Source organism: Coenobita brevimanus, chromosome 88, assembly GCF_032717465.1.
Source record: "Coenobita brevimanus isolate Jiangsu-jjx chromosome 88, ASM3271746v2, whole genome shotgun sequence".
Taxonomy (NCBI): Eukaryota; Metazoa; Arthropoda; class Malacostraca; order Decapoda; family Coenobitidae; genus Coenobita; species Coenobita brevimanus.
Genome location: NC_137041.1, coordinates 5,304,561 through 5,328,144, shown reverse-complemented (window position 1 = coordinate 5,328,144; position 23,584 = coordinate 5,304,561). Strand labels below are relative to the sequence as shown.

General features: G+C 40.4%; 2 protein-coding genes across 2 annotated transcripts in view; both read right to left on the bottom strand.

Annotated features, from left to right (window-relative positions):
- The window catches only part of LOC145411196 (sortilin-related receptor-like), a 218,758-nt gene extending 210,982 nt beyond the window's left edge, over positions 1–7,776 (bottom strand). Inside the window, exons 1-2 of the mRNA XM_080281257.1 lie at positions 7,522–7,776; positions 6,316–6,549 (exon numbers count right to left, since the gene is read on the bottom strand). Coding sequence (XP_080137383.1) covers positions 6,316–6,549; positions 7,522–7,767 — 480 coding nt within the window. The 5' untranslated portion in view covers positions 7,768–7,776. The remainder of the gene's footprint in view (positions 1–6,315; positions 6,550–7,521) is intronic.
- Positions 7,777–15,248: 7,472 nt separating this feature from the next.
- LOC145411171 (uncharacterized) overlaps positions 15,249–23,584 on the bottom strand; it is a 30,704-nt gene continuing 22,368 nt past the window's right edge. Inside the window, exons 3-5 of the mRNA XM_080281226.1 lie at positions 22,096–22,287; positions 17,167–17,561; positions 15,249–16,390 (exon numbers count right to left, since the gene is read on the bottom strand). Coding sequence (XP_080137352.1) covers positions 16,105–16,390; positions 17,167–17,561; positions 22,096–22,287 — 873 coding nt within the window. The 3' untranslated portion in view covers positions 15,249–16,104. The remainder of the gene's footprint in view (positions 16,391–17,166; positions 17,562–22,095; positions 22,288–23,584) is intronic.

Sequence of the window (23,584 nt, the reverse complement as noted above, 5' to 3'; positions counted from 1 at the left end):
GCCAAAAAATAATAATAATAAGTATAATAATAATAATAATAATCTATCTATCTATCTATTGCCAGACGCCTCAATCCCGTTTGGGGTGGCCACAAACAAATCGCCTCCAAGTCACCCTGTCCCCCGCCATTTCACTCCCCTGCTCCTAACTCACACCCCCCTCTCTCATATACCTCTCCACCCCATCTCTCCATCTCATCCTCGGCCTCCCCCTCCCTCTTTCCCCCTCCACCTCACTCACATACACTCTCTTCGTCAGTCTTTGACCCTCCATCCTCTCCACATGGCCCAACCACCTCAGTGTGTTCCTCATAACGCTTCCTATCACACCCACATCAACACCACAACGCTCCTTTATATCCTCATTCGTCAGCCTGTCTCTCCATGTGACTCCACAGGCTCAATCCATCCATCCATTGCCAGACGCCATGTATCCCAAACGGGGTGGCCAACGGCTTAGAGTTAATTGTTTTACAGGGAGGGGCACTAATCCTCCACCAACCCCACTTGACACGTAGGGATGCCAACAGCATCTGGTGTTCCCAGGCGGTCACCCATCCAAGTACTAACCAGACCCAACGTTGCTTAACGCTGGGTAAGCATAATAACATAACAATAATAAATATTATTATCATAATAACAATAATCACACACACACACACACAAATAACAATAGCTACTAATACTGTAATAATCATCATCATCTGGACCTCCTTTCCCAACCTAGGGCAGGGTGAGGAGTACCAAAGTAGAGACAGCCCAAATTTGCCCAATCCAATGGGCCACGATTCCATTCACTCACAACTGAAGCCCCCGGAATCCTGGCTTTATCTGGTACGCCAAAAACATTCACCATGTTCCGCAGCTTCACATAAACGTATCTGATAGAGTCAATCCAGATGCTGTCACGTTAAAAAGGGATGCCAAATCCCTGAATATGCGCTTCTCCTCACAGTAGTCATCCAGCCAGCTCAATCTCTTGTCAGTCCCCTAGCCTCACCGACTTCCAGACCACTATTCCTCACACTCTCATCCACCATATCTCTCCACCTTCTCCTTGGTCTACCTTGCCATTTCCATCCTTCAAATTTGCTCAGACATACCCTTTTCACAATTCTATTGTTATCCATGCTCTCCACATGACCATAACATCTCAGTACACTCCCTTCGATTCTGGTGACCACAGACTTCCTCACTAAACATCTTTCACGAATCACATTACTGTATTTCGTATCCTATCCACTCTCTGTAATCCACATACATTCTTCAGCAGTCCCATCTCCATTGCTCTCACTCTTGCCTTTTCATTTTCATGCCACACCATAGTCTCACACCCATATATTAAAGCTAGCACTAACACTCCTCCATGTAAGCCTTGTGCAACTGCAACACTCAAGCTTCTGTTTCTTATCAAAGCCTTCATTGCACCAGCTACTTCTCTTCCTTGTGTCACTCTACTTTCCACCGCTTTTGCACATTTTCCTCTCTTTTCTATCACTAAATCCAGGTATTTGAACTCTCTCACCAATTCCAGTCTCTCTCCATTCACTGTCACATCACACTGTGAGTCACCTTCTCTCTCAATAACCATCACTCTACTCTTTTCTGCATTTACTCTCAAGGTATGACATTCACTGACATCAGCAAAACTCTGCACTAGTCTACCAAGTTCTTGTCCGGTACTTGCAAGTAGTACTACATCATCAACATACAACAAAGTTGAGATATTCCATCCATCACCATGCATTACCAATGCCAGCCCCCTCTCCATTACTCGTGTTTTTACTTCTCTCATCACTCCATCCATATATATATATATATATATATATATATACTGAACAACCATAGAGACTGCACACAACCTTGTTGCACGCCCACACCAATCGTGAACCATTCACTTAGATGCCCATTTACCCTTACACATGTTTCACTACCATCATAAAAACTCCTGACAGCACCTACCAGCTTATCATATACACTGTACTTACGCAAAACCTATCCAATCCTTTCCTGTCTATTTTGTTGTATGCTTTTTCCAGATCCACGAATGCCATAAACACCTTACAGTTCTTCTCACAAGCCTTCTCCATTATCTGTCTTACTGCAAATATCTGATCCACACATCCTCTGCCACTCCTAAAGCCACCCTGTTCATCACTCACAATAACTTCTGATATCTCTCTTACTTTCTCTATAATAATTCTTCCATATACCTTCCCTACCACATTCAATAAACTTATGGCACGATAATTCTTGAACTCACTTCGCTCACCTTTATTTATGTACTGGGGTAAAATCACAGCCTTTTCGACTTTGCTGGCACAGTTTCACTCATCCATGCCTTCTTACATATCTCCAACAAGCAATTCATTCCACTCACTCCACTACACTTAATCATCTCTGCATAAAGCTCATCAATCCCAGCTCCTTTCCCATTTTTCAGCGGCTTCACAGCACTCTTCATCAGTGCAAGTGTCACGTTTCCTGGCACTACGTTCCTTCTCTGTACACACCCAAAACCAATCATGCTTACAGTGGTCTATTATCTCTAGTCCCATTCATCTGGCTTTCAAAATATTCTTTCCATAAGGTCCTTACTTCATCCCCATGGATTTATAATCTACCACCTACATCCTTCACACCTTCACATTTCTTTCCGCAGTCACTTCTACATTTCCACACCTCTTTCCAGAATAAATTCCTATTTTCAGAGTAATTTACATTCATTTTTCTTCCCAGATCAACATTTCCCTTCTTCTTTTTCCTCTTCACTAGTCTCTTTATGTGCGTTTTGCTCTCAGTATATTCAGTTCTTACTTCAACTGAACCCCTGACCTGTAATCATTCTAGGCCCTTCTTCCTCTTTTTGTCCACTGCTCTCTTAACCTCTTAATCCCACCATGCCATAGCTTTCTTCTTTGTTGTTACTCTTGCCACTCCACAAACTGCTTTAGCATTCCAAACTATGCAATCCCTATATGCATTCCACAGGCTGTCCAGATCCATTTCATTCCAAATAATTGATTCTAATTCCTCCCCTACTTTGGTCCTGTATTCATCTGCCACTTCTTTCATCCTCAGCTTCTCGACTTTCAGTCTTTCTCCCTGACAGCTTCTCTCTCTTCTGGTCCACCTCACTCCTCTCAGCTTGATCTTACATACTAAAATCACATGCTCTGACAGACCTCCACATCATTCTTTCACAGTCCTCGTATCAGCAACAGTTCCCAGCATCAACCTCTATATGAGCATGTAATCAACCAGGCTCCTTTCAACACAATTCCCATTCCCTCTATATCATGTGTATTTATGTGCAACTTTGTGTTTGAAATACGAGTTACAAATGCATAACTTCCTTTCCTGACATATATCCTTCAGTTGCTTCCCATTATCATTTTCTCCTTAACTCCATTACAACCCATTATGTCATCCTCAGGACCAATGCCTACTCTTCCATGCATATCGCCCATTATGATCACTTTATAGTTCCTGGGCATTTCTCCCACTACTTCATCCAGCTCATCCCCAAACCAGTCTTTCTCTCTCTCTCACTCCCGTCATCATGCAGCACATATCCTACAATCACAGCCACTTGCACCTTCTCAAACTTGTACTTGACATACACACATCTCATGCCGAAACATTTGTAATCTCTCATTCCACTCAGTCACATCTCATTCATCAACAAAGCAACTCCTTCCTCACATCTTCCTCGCCCATTCACGCCTGATCTTACACATTTCACATCCTCCCACTCTTCCACGTCACACCTTTCCATTTTTCTTTAACACAATGCCATCACGGCATATCTCGCACTCTTGATCACATTCGCCACTTCCACTCTCTTCCTCTCCTCATTCACACCTCTAACATTCCACATGGCCATGTGAATCTGCCAATTTCTTTGGGGCCCTGGGCAGGTACTGGGCCCTCTGAGGCTCTCCGAAACATTTGCCATGATTAAGTGATTTTAGATGTGGAATCTAGGGGACACTTAACCTGGCTCAAAACCCCAGTTATATGGTTACCAAATAGCATAGTAAATGGTTTCCTGGGTACTGAAAACCATTTGGCTTTCACTCAGTGTAGGGACCATAAGGCATCCCTACACTAAGTGAGTGGATGATGGACATCCCTGTCTACCACCAGATAATAGTAATAATGACAATAATAATAATGAAATTCATTCATTCATTGCCAGACGCCATGTATCCCAGACGGGGTGGCCAAGGGCTTAGAGTTAATTGTTTTACAGGGAGGGGCACTAATCCTCCACCAACCCCACTTGACGTAGGGATGCCAACAGCATCTGGTGTTCCCAGGCGGTCACCCATCCAAGTACTAACCAGACCCAACGTTGCAATTCAGTCAAAGTCGAAACAATTTTGTGTGATGGGACTGCCACTTACAAACATACACATATCACTTGTTAAATTTATACAGTCTATCCTCACCTAAGCCTGTGACACAGATTTAGGTTCTATATGGCAAAGTCGTATGATGAATTCTCATATTACAAAAATATAACTAATGGTAAAATATTGGTTGGGTTCAAGGACCCCATCAAAGGCAAGTTTTCCAGCTAAAATATACGATACCACACACAACAAACATATCTATGTTACTAAACTGTGGAGAATGCGACCTGAAAGAGCAGTTATGCAAATAACATGACTGCACATTAATTAAACATATAAAACATGCATAACAATCATCTGTAGGTGATAATGTTGTGCTGGAGGTGGGAGGCTGGTGGTCGCCAACTGAGCAGCCGTACCAGATTCCCAAATCCATATTATCGTACACGGCACGTTAAAATTATCGCTTTTTGATCAAAATTATCGCACTCATAAATAAAGGCAGTTCTTCACATAAATCAGTAATTACTGTGCAATTAATATATTTCTATGTGGAGTGATTGATTAATGTTATTGAATTTGTTGTGGAGAGGATGGGGGATGATAATTGGGTGAGGAAGGTGAGAAGTGTTGATATTGGGGTTGGGGTTACGAGGGGTAGACCGAGAAAGACATGGGACGAGGTCATTAAGTGTGACCTCAGGGTTAAGGGACTGAACAGGGAGGCTGCAGTGGATCGTGCAGCATGGAGAGCCGCCATTAGGTGACCAAGGCCGACGCATGCAAGCATGTTGGAGCCTTTAAAAACGAAACGAAATTTGTTTAACTGCTAAGTACCTACCAGATTATAATACTGGCTATCATAAGTTACAAAATCCTACTGTTGTACTACCGTAGTCTTACAGTAGACTTGTTAATTTTGCAATCCCTGATTTATTATTCAAATTATGAAATTATGAAAGTTATCACATTATCGCATGTATGCTATCACATATCGTAAAGTGTACCAAAATATCACATTTTGAGATAATTATTGCATGTCCGGCAATGCTGCAGCTGAGCAGTCCTACTATTTTTATCAAAGGTTAAGGGAAAATGGTGTTGACTGTGTTTGCTGGGATGACTGAGTTAGAATCCTCCCACCTCGCCCCAGACTGAATGTCGTATCATTGGATTTTGGAGATCGTATAAAGAAAATTGTCCCTAATTTACCCAGGTTGTATCATCAGTTTCTCGTATATCGAGTGGTCACATAACAGGACCTACAGTATGTACATACTGCAAAGGCATGGGAGGGGGGGGGGGAGAAGTTTCTAAATGAGAGGTACTGGATGGTATTTTTTCATTCATTCATTGCCAGACGCCATGTATCCCAGACGGGGTGGCCAAGGGCTTAGAGTTAATTGTTTTACAGGGAGGGGCACTAATCCTCCACCAACCCCACTTGACAATGGTATTTTATATATATATATATATATATATATATATATCTCCATCATCCAATCCTACATTGCCCCATGAGAAGCGTAGGAGCCTGGGGCTAGGCAGTTGGTCCTGACATTTGAGATGAGAGTAACCAACCTCACTCATCCCTGAGTGGCATTACGTGAGCAATAAACCCCAACCACCCCTTGGATATAAACCTTCACCGGCTCAATCCGATTGGAGCACAATAATTACCCACTAAACCACCAGGCGCCAATATATATATATATATATATATATATATATATATATATATATATACATATATATAAGAGCATGAAACATGTGCGGCTTATGGAAAAAGTAGCCTCAGAAATATTTCTGCCGTAGTTAGACTGTCTCAAAAGAGGGCACAAGGTAATAAAAATTATTATGAAGAGAATTTTGCCAGGTAACCAGAAATCTCGTTGACATTACTTACAGCAGATCATGATTGTTATGATGCAACAAACACTTTATGCAAATGACTCACCCTTGAAGTAAATTTGTCATTCTTGTAAAATTTGTTGATAATGGCAGGTTTTCCATCCTTTGTCTTGAACTTGTTGGTGACATTATTGTACGTAGTGCCATAATCCTCTGAGATGTAGACATGAGAGACAGATGTGGGCTTCTGCTGACCATCTCGTGTCACACAGACAATGACATCACTACCTTCCCCAGCCCACTGGATCATAACTTGCTGGTGTGTGTCATTAAAGTGGACCTGGAGGAGGCAAACAACACAGAAACATGAAGTCCATGTTGCTAGTTACTTATACCATATTTCTACTCTACTCATGATATCAAATCTAAAATTGTTACCAAAAAAATTACTCATTCAAGTTCCAATGCTGCCTATTAAACTGATTAGCTAGTCTTCCCTAGTTTACATTACCAACTGAACGGGAAAAAGAAAATGTTTAGATTTTGGAACACATCCCCAACTTCCAATGAGAACTGCTTGCCTATTACTAAAAGAAGCACAGTGATCGTTTAGTTATCACACAACAGTGCTCACTTAGTTATCACACACAACTGGTACTGAGCATGGTGCAAGAAAACGGAAGAGCGCAATAACAAAAGCACAGTCCCCATGGGATTTATCCTAACTGGTAACAGACATTCCAAGTGCAAGCCCAAATTTACTTTTTTACAACAATTTAGACCCACTAAATACCTATGTTACGATATCACACACACAGGCATGGTTAAGTAATGAAATGTGATGAATAGGGCACAATTTGGAAGTACTGTCTTATGTATCATACAATAAATCCTCATTACATATCAGAGAAGTCAAATATAAAGTATATATATATATAAATGCACGTAAGTCCCAGTACAGTACACTGAAGGAAATTTGGCAACCATAGTAAATCAGGTTTATAGATATCTTAGCAATGGATTTTTCATACGAAATTATTCTGCAATTGCTGTACTGATAAATACGTACCTTAAAAATGCGATATGTAATGAGGACATTCTATTTGCTGATATATATATATATATATATATATATATATATATATATATATATATATATATATATATATATATACACGGTAACCAAATCAGTGGGAAATAAACTTTCACTTGGTTACACTGAAAAAGTAAGAAAAGTTTCCACTATTCACTGATAGCTATTTCTAACTTCTTCCAACATTCGCTATACAGAATCTCTATATCTGTCACTTACTGCTTTAGTTTCTGGTGTGTGAACTTTGATGCCACTGGCACTTGTGTCTCTTCTGAATCTTCTTGAGTGTGCCTCGCTTAATGTTTCTTCGTTTGCTTCTACTACAGTTGGCTCTGATCTCTTTTTCCTGGCTACGGTGATGTACTTCGCTGGCAGCCCATATCTATGTGCCATGCATAATTCGAAACTAATACAAAGTAAGACGAAAAGACGTAAAAAGGCTGCCCGTTCCGGAAAGGCAGCCATTGCCTCTGATTGTTGTGATGGTGACTGATGTACAGTGTTGCCAGGTGCGCTGCAGACCCTCTGATACCTGTTGTTTTAGGAAGAAATTTCTTGGGATGTACAGTGGGGATTAAAAAAAAAGGTAGATCATGACTGTATATCACATTGAGACAGCAATATGATCATGAAAGATACTTCACAACTGCTTCCTGTTTTTACTATGTATATGTGATACTTCGTAATTTCTTGCAGCTTTTAATGTAAAAAGTTGTGGATTAAAAGTCCCACTAAACTCTGAACTCCGATACAGTTACAGATTTTTTTTTGCTACCATTAAAATTAGATGACGTACAAAAACCTTTAGTGGTTTCCTAAGGACATCATGTCAACGCGGTCTACAGTTTCCCCAGCCCAAGAGTTTCATGGTTTATTGATTCACTCGGGCAAACGCCAACTGCTTTTACAATAGTTACAAACACTAAGGGCACCAAAACTACCAACCAAATTGAATTTCGTTAAGACAAAACTTTTATCTGAAGGTTACAAGAAATGCAAAATTAATGTGCTCGAGAGTTTTAAGATAAGACAGTCGCTGCCAGCCGGTCTACCGCAGTCAACCTCCTTTTATGATCATTTTATGTATTATAGTGTTGTCCCCTTCCTAGATAACTAATACGGCGTCTCTACGCCACTGAAAACGAGATTGTGTTGCCCTTGATGCTTGTAGTGCCCTCGATGCTAGTTTCGAATACCCTAAAATTTTATATCAGTGGGCCGTCAACAGCATGGGCGTGAGTAAACTGTAATGTTGACAGATTTAAACATCTTGAGATGAACATTTTGATCAGTTTCCATTTTATTTCGTAATTATGGCAATCCCTTAAAGGTTTCTCAGGAATCTGTTATTTTCTTGGTAATATGAAGAAACTGAGTAGGTCTAAAAGCCTTCTCCCCCCGCCTCACACACACACACACACACAAACTATAAATATGCAGCATGGATGTACAGTATACTCAATGAATCAATGACATGCAAATATAGACTGATATAGACCTGGCAACACTGCTGATGCGGGTCCCATCCCTCCCTACGCATTGTTTACATCCAAATTATCATTATTAGATTTCAACTATAAATCCTATGGTTTAGCATATTGATATTATTTCTTAATATTTATAGGCTCACATAAGGTCAATGATGATATGCTACTTTACTTTATGGTTGCACCCAATTTTCGTTACAAGTATTTCGTGTGCTTTGTCATGGCCTTTTAATTTTTTCAACGAAAAACGCTCCCTAGACATTTAACCACAATCAGAACGATATATTTCAGTGTTTATGGCTTACTGATGCATAAAGCATAAAGGTAACCAAGCATGTATATTCAAAATGATATGTAACTTTGGCAGGATGTAACAAATGAGGTTTTGTGCAGTTAACAAAGGACATCCTGTGGTGGGTATTCTGACGTATTCCTTTAGTGAAAGAAGGGTTAAACAGACAATACATGAACTATCCCATAAGTTCACACAGTACAGTGGTATTTCATAAGAAAAGGGATGGGTCACGCCATCTCTAGTTCTACTGTATATTCCATCTAACGCCAGCAAGTTTCTTTGGTAAGCTCGAATGCTATTACTATACTGTAACCATCAACCTCGTCCTTTCCCTGCAGACGTCAGACGATTTTCTGTTGACAGTCATAAGAGCTAGGGGGAAAAATGCAGTTAGATGCAGGGTAAAAAGAACATACTGTATATCATTGTGCACTCCATATAATCCGTGTTGAGAATCTATGTTACTGCTACTACTACTACTTCTAATTCCGAAACTCCTCTTCCCCCTTTGATCCGTCAATGTGGGGAGGCTATGGAAAAACCGTATTATAAGATAAAAAGCGGACCAGTAAATCTCTCTCTTTCTCTCTCTCCCTCTCTCTCTCTCTGAGTCATTACTAACACACTCGTGACGAATGATTCACACACACACACACACACACACACACACATACACACACTTATACACAAGAGAAGGATATTTGTGAAGCACTAAACAAGAATTTCCAATTAGTTTTAACAGAAGAAAAAAATTTTGAGAGGGACTATGTGGAACATGCATGTCCACACATACTACCAGATATACAAATAGCAGAAAAAGTAATACAGGAGGGGTTAAGTAGATTAGACAGAGGAAAAGCAAGTGGTCCTGATGAAATTTCATGTTGGGTACCACGAGAATGTGCAAAGGAGTTAAGTAAACCATTATTTTTAATTTTCAAGAAATCCATGAGTCAAGGTAAACTACCTGATATTTGGAAAAAAGCAAATATTGTCCCCTTATTCAAGAAAGGAAATAGACAAAATCCACTCAACTACCGACCAGTATCACTGACCAGTGTTGTAAGCAAGGTATTAGAAAAGCTTATAAGAAAAGCTTGGGTAAATCATCTAGAACACAGTATGATAACAGAAAGACAGTTTGGTTTCAGAAAAGGAAAATCATGTGTTACTAATCTGTTGAGCTACTATGACAGAGTAACAAACACAATACAGGAAAGGGAAGGATGGGTGGACAGTATCTATTTAGATTTCAAGAAAGCTTTTGACACAGTACCACACCAAAGACTTTTATGGAAACTGTACCATCAAGGAGGAATTCGAGACAAACTGTTTTGTTGGATGCAAGACTTTCTCATAATAAGAGAAATGAGAACAGTACTAAGAGGAAACTACTCATCATGGAAAGAAGTGACTAGTGGAGTACCACAGGGTTCAGTGCTGGCACCAATCATGTTTTTAGTGTATATAAATGATATACACAGTAACACTGGAAATGAGAGCTATCTGAATATATTTGCAGATGATGCAAAAATACAAAGGAGAATTACTGACACAGACTCTTGTAAAGAGCTACAAGAAGAATTAAATAAACTTCATGAATGGAGTAGTACATGGCAAATGGAATTCAATGTGGACAAGTGTCATGTAATCAAGTTTGGTAAAAGTGGAAAAAGACCTGATTGGGATTATGAGTTAGGAAATAAAACCCTATACACATCAGAAAGAGAGAAAGACCTAGGTGTGATCATCAATAACAGACTATCTCCAGCTGACCACATCAGCGAGAAGGTACGGAACATGTATACACTGCTTGCAAATATGGGAATAGCATTCACATACATAAATGAAGACATGCTAAGAAGGATAATAACATCATTCATTAGACCAACCCTGGAATATGAATCAGTAGTCTGGAGTCCTTATCTCAAAAAGCACATAGACAAGATTGAAAAAGTTCAAAGGGCCGCTACAAGATGGATACCAAGCTTAAGGGACCTAAGCTACGAAGAAAGACTAAATAAACTGAATCTACCAACACTACAGGAGCGAAGGAAAAGAGGTGACATGATAATGCTATATAAGTGCATATCAGGGAAGGAGAGAATAGATATAAATGATTACTTAACACATGGAGAAGCATCAGCAAGAGGACACTGCAAAAAACTGCATAAGAAGAGAGGTGATAAAGACGTAAGGAAATTCAGTTTCCCAAACACAGCAATTGATCAATGGAATGCACTACCGAATGAAATAGTGTGTGCCAAAACAATTCACAAATTTAAAGATATGTACGATAAATATGGTTTAAGACACGGGACAGTACGAGCTTGACTCATTCCTGTAAAAGTACAATTAGGTAAGAACAATTAGGTAAGAACACACACACACACACACACACACACACACACACACACACACACACATCTATCTGCAAGGGTGCACCTATAAATCGGGTAGGGGTGCTAGGAGGGTTTCCAAAACGTGTGGTTTGGGTGCAAATTAAGTAGCACAAAAAGGACAGAGAATTAACAAAAGCCAGATTCACGAAACAACACGTGATCAATTCCGTCGTAACTATGATTTATTTTCCCAGCAAGTAGGCTATATCATTGCAGTCTTCCCGTACCATAAACTAACCAATATTTTCGTTCTTTTGCAGGATAATGTTTACAAAACCATAACTATACTCATTTCACCGAGTCTGGCACCATCTCTGATGTCCTCAACGCATTTACTGTAGTGTTCATGTAAATCCTCTGTACTAGGTAAACCTCTATGTATTACCTTGAGAACCAGTATAAAAAGGCAATACAAAAGGTATATCCAGTACTGAGGACCTTTATCAGTGCTACAGGTGTTGACGTCACTGATGGAGCCAAAGTCGGTGAAATGGAGTATAGATTCCTAAGAAATAATAACGGGAAACAACAAATTATGTTGCACAATTCTAAGTCGACTATCTTCTGTGACGTCTTTCAGAAATTTATAAAAAAGGCAATGTTAGGATAATTTTTACAAAGACAAGCACCATATTAAAACCCCACAATAACTCACTAATTATTGTTATGCGGATGATCGTCACTGAAAAAGCTCTATTATTATTTTGCAAAAGTCCAGACTTACTGTTTTGTAAACATTTGCCCTTTTGCTGCTTACTTCACGTTGCTTAATGTCTAAAAAAAAAAAAAAAAATGCAATAACTACATCCTTTCCTTAACACCTCTTCTCCACTAGCACCATAGTCTAATGTTAGTCTGTTCTTACATTTGAGCACTAAGATAGCCAAGGTAGTGGAGAGAGAGAGAGAGAGAGAATAAGGGCCTGACAGACGCTTACGGTAACTGAGACTGGGAAAGTGTAAATGCCATCATTTTCTCTTGTATCTAAAATAAATTAAAAAAAAAAAAAAAAAAAAAAAAAAATCTTGATTGCAAGGAAAATTTTCGTAAACACATTTGTTTTAACAGGAATTAAGGGCGACAAGTGCACAAGAGTTAGGGGAATCGAGCGCAGAATGTCCGAGAACATCCTCCCAGTGTCTACACCAAGGCCCACAGAATTCTGTGGGCCTTGTACAGCAAGGCTCACAGGGTCTACAGAACACTGGGGCCGAGATTCAAGCAGTTACGATAAATTCCCTCCAACTAATATTTTTTAATATTATTATTATTATTAGTTCATCATCATCATCATCCGGACCTCCTTTCCCACACTAGGGCAGGGTGAGGAATAGCAATGTCCAGACAGGCCAAGTTTGCCCACTCCAATGGGCAACGCTTCCATTCACTCATCATTCACGAGGCAAGACGAGAAGAGGGTAGAATCTTCCCACGTCATTCTCAGGGTTGTTGAGTGACTGGTTGTGTCCCGAAGTATACCTGTCAAACACTCACGGCCTGCCACACACGTACACTGCATTTTTCAGCCATTTGTTAATAATAGTTTTTAACAGTTATTGTTATTAGTTTTGACTGTACTACTTACTAGATTTACATTAAGTAGATGTATGTTTTCTGAAGTACATATTCGGTGATTTATATAATATCATATACATTATACAATATCCTGCCGCCAGGAGTCGCATGGTTTTCTCAGTTCACCCAATTCCTCGATTTTCTTTTTTTTCTTTTTTTTTGTCACCCCTCCTTTACTCCCCCACAAATTGCCACATTACCCCTGGGGAGTAATTTACCCATAGGTTGGGAACCGCTGCAACAGAGTATCAAGGAGTAATATGCAATATAAATAGCTAGGGAAGAGATGCTTTGAATCAGTGAGTTTTTTTTTTTTTTTTTTTTTTGGGGGGGGAGGAGGAGGAGAGAAGACACACAAAAAATTCTAAAATTTGTAAATCTAGAAATCGGTATGTTTGTTCTCCCCACACTGAACTGTTTTGGTTGTCCGTTGTTTCATCAAACCAAGTCCTAGCCCTTTGACTTGTGCGAGCCCTTGACTTTGATTCTGTTTGAGGCCACCGAGTTTTTGATTACCAGTTCCTTGACCTTTTGACTTTGTACTCTAAACAGGCTAAAATCACCATCATTCTTCAGTGCGAGTTGTAACAAATGATTAAGGCTAGAAAATGATGCTAGTCATGAAGGAGTGCTATGAAAAGGATGTAGTGCCGTAGTACTATCTTTTTCTGCCGCTGAGCTATATGAAATACGCTGCGAAAGGACGAAAATGTGAGCCAAGTTAAGGTGAAACGAGTTCAACCTCTTGACTTTGTGCTTTTGCAATCTTACATCTAAATATTATCTGTATTCTGAATCCACTTTCGTGATTTTCTTTTGCCTTGCACGCTTTTTTCTTTCTGACTGTGCTACCCGAGTGACAGTGTGTATAAGTGGGGAAGGAAGGAAGAGTTACGTGAATGGGGATAGCCTGAGAGGAAAGTAGGAATGAGCGGAGAGGAAGTGGATATACGGAGTGGTGGAAGAGGGGGAGTAAATGTAGGTGAAGTAATGTGGAGAGCTAAAGCAGAAGAAGTGCGTAATGAGGGAGGGAGGGAGTGAGAGGGGATGGAAGTAGTGAGGGTGGAAGGGGATGTAAAGCTGTATGGAGTTTTAGTGTGAAGGGAAGGAAAGAAGCTAGTGAGGGAGGGAGAGAAGCTGAGTAGATAGGGAACGAGTGGGAGGTAAAATGGAGCTTGGTTTTCGTAGGCGTTAAGGAAAATATAAGGAAAAAATAGGAAAGGAGAGAATGAGTGAGAAGGGTAGGGTATGGACTGACAAAAAATGGGGGAAAAACGAAAGTGAGAAGAGGCAGTGTGATAATACCCTTTATACCGTATCCTAGCCCAAATTATCATATGTCCATCATATATACTGAGTTGTAACAAGAGGTGGATGCGCTAAAGTGTGTGTCAGGCGGGGGGGGCAGAATGTCTTCGGGAACGTCCTCTTTTTTGAATGTTCAGATATGGCAACCCTATCTTAATAAAATTAATTTGTACAAAAAATAAGAATAACTCACGTTTCTGCGTCATCAAACAGAATATTCGCATTCGTATTCGAGAATACTGAAAATTCATAATCGCGTCCTCATTCGCGAATGTTGAAAAACATACATTCGAGCCATCACTAATATGGACACGAGTCTATACAGTACTTGCTCCTTTACACATTCACTAAACAAATAACTATTAACAAACACTAACTATTCATAGAGATAATATTCAAAACAGTAATTAAAATGGTCTATTGCAAACCTATTTTCTTCCGGCTCTTGCCCTAAAAGATATCAAAGATTCATGCCTTGATTCGCCACATTCATTTAAAGTTAGGACACAGAGTTAGGATGCCCAGGCTGTAACACTTATATCTAATGCATCTTGACTTTGATCTGATGACGTGTTTTTCTATTCAGGCTATTCCCAGATGACTTTGTTCAGCTTCAGAGAGCGCTAAAGTACTCCAGGGTGAAGGTTATGTGTAAATTCTCAAGCTCGAATAGTCTCTCCTAATGTGAATAAAACTTTCTGGAGGTAGGAAGAATAAAATGAAAAATGCGTCATCAAACTCCACGGGTAAAAGAGTATGATCTATTGAAATAAACACTCCTTAGATGAACACGGACAGTGAAGATGAAACAAGTGGTACCTGAAAGTAATGAACATCAAAATAAATATCAGTAGGATAATAAGAGAGAAGAAAACGCGCATAACAATTTATTCGTAGCCGTAGCTGGTGTTAGTGAGTGAGGAGTGAAACAAAGATGGCGGCGGTTTGCCTTTTTAACAACACAACCAACTCCATTATAGTTTGAAAATAAACAAATAAGCATAAAAAGTACACTCTTGACATTTCTTATGATTAAGGATTCCTAACAATAAGCAATATCACAAAAATGCGTTCAATATTTACAGAGTTTTTAGATAATGATTGTTCAAATGTTTTTAGTTTGTTATGAGCTAAAAAATAAAATGTCAGGAAAAATACCGAATGATGGAAAAATGAACAACACAACCAACACGTACATGAACATGAACACATGTCGCTGACGATATATATATGATAGGGGAGTAAAAAGTTATCATCTATAAGGATATTTCAGCTTAGTTTTGAGACCCATGTAGAGGGGAGAATGTTTGAGAGAGAGAGAGAGAGAGAGAGAGAGCTACGTCGGGTTCAAGAAAATGAGAATAAACCCACAAGAGATCGCATGAAGTGGTGGACGAAGGGAGAGAGGGTCACTGAATGATGGGAAGTGGAACGACAAGAATTCGTAGTACTTCTTAAGCATGATAATTTGCATTTCACACCTTTTATATTCTCTTGTACGTTTAACTGTGTATTTCCAGTATCGACTAAGAATGAATCAATGGCGAACCAGAGGATATAAAGGTGTACTGTGCAAAATATGTCGCTCAGAATAAGGCGCTACGTCTCCCTTGACGACGCAAACACCAAGACCTTGGCCTTGTAAACACGACAGAAGGTGGAGGCTCAGGAGGCGCGCGTTTTCCGGCCACCCTTGACTGACTAGGGACAACAAAGCACACATACCGGTACATCCTTACGTTTCTATGGTTCTAGGCTCGGACAATCCCAAATAACCGCACATGAGATCATACGAGGACACAAGGTTGAAGTGTGGGACGCTCTCGGGCCAGATGGAGCTCTCGTGAGGGGGAACTCGTACATCCTCGACTGGGAGACGGAAGGGATGTTTCATCCAGATGGGCTTGTACCCACGAGGCGTCTTTGAAACCTGTCGGAAGAACACCACCTGTCCGTTATTTCTTGCTAGCTTCATAAGATTTTTTGAGAGAGGGATACCACCCATGCTACCGTCAGACGATCTAACAAATACAGTATATTAGATATTTATTTACTTACTATGTGTGGGAAATACCTCCATGCTGCCTTCATCCACCTCTTTACCCTTCGGTATGATGTCGCTTCATATATTACTGGTTCTTGCTACTGCCAGACGATTTTATTCAGCTCCCAGTAAGACTTCCAACCTTAGGTTGTTTCTCTTCTGTACAGAAAAACCGCCTCCACCCATAACCTCTTCAGTACGACGATTTCTTTTGATTTTTCCTACAGACAGACGATTCTACTCATCTTCAGAAGACTTCTCCCTATTGCCTCCACCCATCCCTTAACCCCTGCAGGACGATGACGTCTTTTATTTTTGCTACAGCCAGACGATTTGATTCAAGTTTAGGGAAGCCCTCCGCCCAGACTGAAGGCGTAAAAAAGAAAAAAAATCCATAAACCCTTAAACTTCAGCTGGCATTAAATTTGAAAGTGGGAACTTCCTGGCCAGAACTTAAATTCCCAGCTTGGTGACTAACTGCTAACATACTGTGCCAATTGTATGGTGATCTGAATTACTTCTACACCTGTTTAGTTTTACATATATTAACAGTATTTTGCAGCCTTAATCCAGTTACTAGTTCAAATTCTCGGCGGAAAGCTTAGAAGAACGTCAGTATCAGAAGTTTAAGGGTTAAGTTAGTGTGCCTAGTGTCCGCTTGGGGGATATGCAAGATTTGACGACGCTTACTCCAAGAAATCCAGATTCCTGTTGGTGGATACCGGCCTTCAGTATGCTATAGCTTTCAGGGACTCCTTCTTTTCAACAGTCTCCTTCGTGCTCTCTACCTCCACCGACTTCTCCATGCTCGTAAACTCCTTCTTTCTCTCCAAAGCCAACAAATCTTTCTTCCCTTCCAAAGCTGTCACGCTCCTTGGAATTTCAGCATCGTGGAACGGGCAAAGTCTATGACCTAGGCTAAGACCCACACCCTGATCGAAATCACGAAGAAGATAATGGCGGGTGTAAGAAGGGCGATAATCGTCGAGGAACCAGTGCCTCCATGGCCTGAGACTGTAGTACCGAAGGATGAGATCATGAGAGGAGCCAACGCCGAAGTGTGGAGTGACGCGTGTCTCGTGGGGTGGGATCCATAGGCAGTCCCAGTCCCACGGGTGTCGGTACCACACGGAGGGCAGACGCCGCAGCTGCAGACAGAGACCAATGTTATACCCTGCTGCCGCAGTCTTTTCGCAAAATGAATAAAGACCCTACTCTTTTAGCCATCTTTTAAAAGTTAGGGCTTGGTGCTATTCTGCTGCTTCAATCTGCCCACGAAATGCAAATATAGCCTACTGTTACAGCCATATTTTAAAACTCAGATGTTGACAGACTGCTGCTTCCTTTCTGCTGTGATCTGGTCGCAAAATGGATAATTACCCTACTCTTTCAGACATTTTTAAACAATCAAGTTTTGGTGTCGCCCTTCTGCTGCTCGCTGCTCGTGAAAAGGAAAATTAGCACTTTTCGTCTCTCTATTTAATACCTAAACAGCAGATACAGTCAGTTGTGCTTTTGCATTTTCTTACTAACTTAAATAAGGCTGCAAAATACTTCTGAGAGGAAAAAATGTATTGGAACGATAATGATGAGATACTTCTGACACTTTACAATCAAATACTGAGAGCTGTAGAGGTACTAAAGTGACACTCTAATCTGGAGCCATCGTCCGCCAAAAATGCAAATATTTGTTACCGGTACTTTACCTTGCTTATTTGACGAATTCAGGACAGTTTTAACTGCAATGTGTTGGTTTTGCAATATAAATCTATATATGCTTCATGCGTAATGACTTTTATTCCTGAAATGAATCGGCACTGAAGTGATGGTAGGCTATTAGTAAGAAGTATTTTCAAGACATGTCGGTTGGTCTGGTGGATGATCAGTTAAAACTGTATTAACCCAATTCAAATCCTCAAACTGCTCCTTCCATAAGCTTTGGATCGACCTCTCCTCTGCCACTCACCAACTGTATTTTAAAGGAAAATTTTTAGCCTGCCACCCTAGGGATGGACATTCCCAAGTGTGTCTCTTCAACAGCCTTAGAGCTCTCAGTAAATCTAAACCAGTATGGAGGTATTATAAGCCACACAAATTCAACAGATGAGAAACTAAATAATCATACTGAGGGAGAGGTCTAGAATTTTATGGCACAAAAAAGTAAATACCAAATTATGCCAGCCACAGTTTCAGAGTTATAGGTGAATGGAAGTGTGTGTGCAGGGGGCGAGGAGGGAGAAAACAATACTCGGTATCACCTCCAATACACAAAATCATTGACCATTTATGTCTATCACCGACCACTGTCTTCCCCATCATTTTGGTGTGAGCTAATACTCACTGTCTGTTTCACCCTCTTTTGGCATTTGTTTCGCCTCAGAGTGAAAGGGCGGTTCACTGATCCTGACTTGTCTGCTGAGAAGCCACCGATTACAGTTTTCGAGTATACAGTACATGGTCCATGGCAGGACCAGGGATGTACATGTACCTATATTATGGAAAGGGGGATTTGTACACTTTTAACATTCACCATTCTGAGAACTGAGAAAATGTGTGGAGGGGGAGGCGAGATTGTAAAGAAGCATCATACATTCTGCAGGAGAATTTGGGTTTCTTCATGAATTTTCTCAGCATCTTGTCTGATCTACCAAAAATATGTTGTTTGCACAAACATGCTCCTTGAGCAGGACTGAGAGGGTTTATATATACACACATACATACATACACACACACACCAAAAAAAAAAATCTCTGAGCACAAGACAACAGTGACCCCTTATGACGAGGGGCACTGCAGTTTTGCAACGAGTCTGAGTGAGTGTTCAGTCATACAGCCATAATCTTAATCTGAGGAAGAGGCCACCACAGTTCATATGGAGTCGTTATATCCAGGGTTCTAAGCTGAAATAAAAGAAATTATGAGGTACTGGATGATAATAAGTCGATATACTGTACCATGCTTTCTGTACCATTAAAATTAAATATATAGTTATTGAAATGTGTATTCGGCCAATATCTTCAGCTGAAATAAAGATGATGTTAATCAGTCAGAGATAATCTCTGTTTTAAGCAGTCATGGATCAGGATAACTGAATGTCTAAAGCAGAGTTAGTTTTCAAAGAAAATTTGAATATTACCAGATTAAATGCGAGTTTAATGATGGAACTTCTATTGTATGAGCACTTTTGTACATTAGAATCAATCAATAATACCGAGATATAATCATGGTCCTTGACTGAAGATGATTGTTAGGCTACACCAACAGGGTAAACCTGGGCTAGAAAGAAAAGTGATACACATTAACAATATCATATTATCAATGTTATTTACAACAAAATAAGAGGAATTGCATCACAGGTCATGTTCCAACATGGAAACTCTTTTGCACAGAAGATAAATTACCGACTTCAATTTCCATATGAATTCCCGAGGCACAGGTGGAAATTATATTCTAACTAACGCCACATTATACTATTCAGCTCAGTTCGTTAGGTAAAAACAGCTGCACTGGGAGGAATGTTGAAAAAACGAGGGGTAATCACTATACCATTTTTATTTTAACTTGTCCTAAAACTGCCACCCTTCTATTTTGGATGTTGAGTTGTAGCTATAGATTAATACCAGAATGTGATGCTAGTCAAGAAGAAGCACTCTGAAGGGGATGTAAGGGTACCCACTTCCGAATCTCTGCTACGTAAAATAAGTAGGCCTAGAGCAAAAGGACGAAAATCTGGACCAAGTTTACGTAAAAATGGTATAGTCAGATGTGGTCCCAGGTTCGATTCCCTGGCCAACTACGCGAACTTTTGCAGGGTCTCTTTACCCTAGGCTGTTTGTATTTAGCCATGAAAAAGGGACCAGGATTGTAAAGTGACGGTTGTGCGGCGTAGTATGGGGAAATGATTGCTGGGTGCTTCCTTGTCAGTGCTACCTGCCACTTCTCCATCTTGAATGAGTGAAGTTGTAAAAATAGGTTAACGCCAGAAATATGATGCTAGCCATGAGGAAGTGCAAAGTAAAGGCTGCGGAGCCATAATTTGATATTATTCTGCCACTGGGCTGCCTGAAACAAACTGCAAAAGGAAAAAAAATGTGGATCAAGCTCAGGTGAAAATAGTACGAGTATGGTCAGAAGTCTAGCTCGCCATGTTTCATACTAAACACTGATTGTGACTGACTGCAAGTTTTATATGTTATTATGGTCAACAAATATAATGTTTTTATCGCATTCAGTATAAGATTATATAGGTATACAAGCTAATTACTTTTATGGTGTCTTTATGATGAACTATATAAAAAATCTTAGTCGATTCAACAGAAGAGCAGAGACGGTATCTGTTGTTTTTGTTGCGAGTCCTTCACAACGGGTATCTTTTTAATGTCATTTCCAGCCTTTATTCTGACACCACCCTATCTCACTGGAATAATTTTCTGATGCTCTTCAGAAAGCTGATTGAAATCATGGGTTTGATATTATGAACTTTGATATTTCTCTCCTGGCAGGGTGAGGAGACATTAATGTTGTTTCCATAGTGGAATCAATTTTATACCCACGTAGGAATGTGGCCGTCTAATCCAGTTTCATTATTACAATCCGTAAGCAATTCCTGTGCGTATATTAACAATGCAACCAACTCGACACCAACCAGGAGCTGTACTCGTATAAATTTATATCCTGACTACCAACAGGTAATACAGTGTCCATACAATGCATCTTAATTCTTGTGTGTTGTGGGGACGGCCTAGTCAGCTGGTATGAAGAATTCAGATATTTTGGCTGCTTCAGGAAAATACTAATCAACCACGCAATCGATGGATGTAAAAGGTGAAGATCATAAAGCATGAAAAAGGTTATGGGACGAAGAAAAATGTAAATACTGATCCGTCCCGCAACACACGAGCACTGGAATGTACAATACATGGACCACCCTGGATGCATCCCTTATGTGTGCATGTGTTGCTGGGAAATGTTGTTCCTGGATATTCTAGTGACCACACAATCTTGCTTGACTTTGGTTAGTTTCACGTATAATATTTTAACTGTACCGCACCCCTTACCACACTCAACCCTCTGAAGCTTAGCCATAACATTGTATTATCAGGGTCACCACGTGGTGTAGTAACTACTACTCATGAAATTTTTAGTATTCAAATATATATATATATATATATATATATATATATATATATATATATATATATATATATATATATACTGTATATGGGTGAGTATAGCCTATGGACTAATCCGAAGTCAACAGCAAGTTTATACAGTGACAGGATCTGTAAACACGGACGGTTACATGCAGCATATTCTAGCTTAAGTCATATAACTGAGCTTATGATATAATTTAGTCTACGCGTTAATACTAAGTTTACGACATACACGTAATTTTGCGCATGTTATTGCATACGTAACTCAGTCCCTTCTATCTGAGGGGCTTCACCTAAGCTGAATTAAGTGTATGGCGTTAGTCAGGATAAAATAAAAAGTGCGTCCTCAGGCTGAAGGAGTAAATGCAGACTTTCTAACCAGAGATGTGCTGACAAAACTGAACGCTGACGAAAAGTAACAACCACGCTTAGAAATAGGGATGGGAGGCAAGGGGGAGGGGAAGCATGCAAACAGAGCAACAGGCCTACATATGAGCTTGGGGGTGGGGGGGATGGGGACGACGATTACCTCCTCCTTCAACGTCAGGGCGTAAGGGGACTTCCTGGGCGGGAGGGGGTCGAGAGTGTCGAGTAGGGAAGCGGGGCTAACGGCGACGGCTTTCTCCTTCTCCTTCTCCTCGCCGGCGGTGATGGCCAAGGGCGGGACGCTGCTGGCTCGGGTACGGTAGATTGAACCGTCCATGGGGAAGGTTTTCAGGCGCTGGGATGGGGAAAGACATGGGTGAAGGCATGATGGACGGGGAAGATGGGGCTGAGGGGGAGGGGGAAGGGAAATGGAAAGAGTATGCTGGAGGGAGAGAAGGAAATAGAGTATGCTGGAAGGAGAGAAGGGAATGATAAGAGTGTGCTGGAGGGAGGGAAGGAAATGGGAGAGGGGTGGTAGTAGTATACTGGAGAGGAGAGGGAAGAGTATACTGCAGAGAGGGGAGGGAAAAGAAAGGAGTATGACGGAGGGAGGAGGAGAAGGAAAAGAGTATGACGGAAGGAGATATGAAAGAGAAGGGGTGTGATGGAGGGAAAGGGAAAAGTAAAGTGTATGACAGAGGGGGAATGTGTCCAGAAGGGGAAGGGAGAGGAGGGGTAGATTGAAAGAGAGATGATTATACTGGAGAGGGAAATGATGTGTTGGTAAGATGAGGATGTAGCGGAGAGGGGGTGTTGAGGTGCACGGAAGGGAAAAAGAAAAGAGGGAAGGAGTAGGTGTGAGGGTGCAGAAGAGGGAAGATGGGCGTGGGATGAGGGGAGGGTTCAGAAGGGGTAGCGGGAGGCTGGTGGGTGTAAAGTATAACATGAGCAATTGTGTGAGTTAGGCTCGAATTCTCGTCGTTAAGGAGGCTCCCTAACAACATTTCCTAAGCAATTTGTTTTACTTATTGCTCCTTGCTTTCTACTACTGTTATAAAAATTATTCCAATATCACCATACTCTGCAAAACTAACATACAAAATGAGAGTAATCAGCCACACCTAAAAATAAATAACTAAGGAAGAGGTGTTTGGTAGTTTCCTAAACCGACGGGAATACGGACCAAAAAGTAATGGAGTGTGAAACTGTGAAAGGGTGTGTGGGATATCATACACCCTTGCATCACCCCAACACCTAAACTAAGTGAGTCATTCATCCGTATATACACATGAATTACTACCATCATACAAAGGCTTTACAGTATTTATCACAGCACAGTACATAAAAAGGCTTCTATGACCCTTTCCAAGAAAAAAAAAACATTATAAATATCTTATACAGTCCTTCTCCCTCCCATGCTGTCTCTCCTAATGGTCTTGCTGCAACTATTTGATCCACGCATCTTCTAATTCTGAAACTAATTTGTTCATCATTTACTATAACCTCTTTCATATAAATCTTGCCTTTCAAATAACTCTTCTTCCATATTAATTATCATACTATTCATATAAATATCATCAGACATATTTCAGATAATTTTTGCAATGACTCTGATCACCTTAATATAACTCCACTCATCCAGGCTTTCTGGT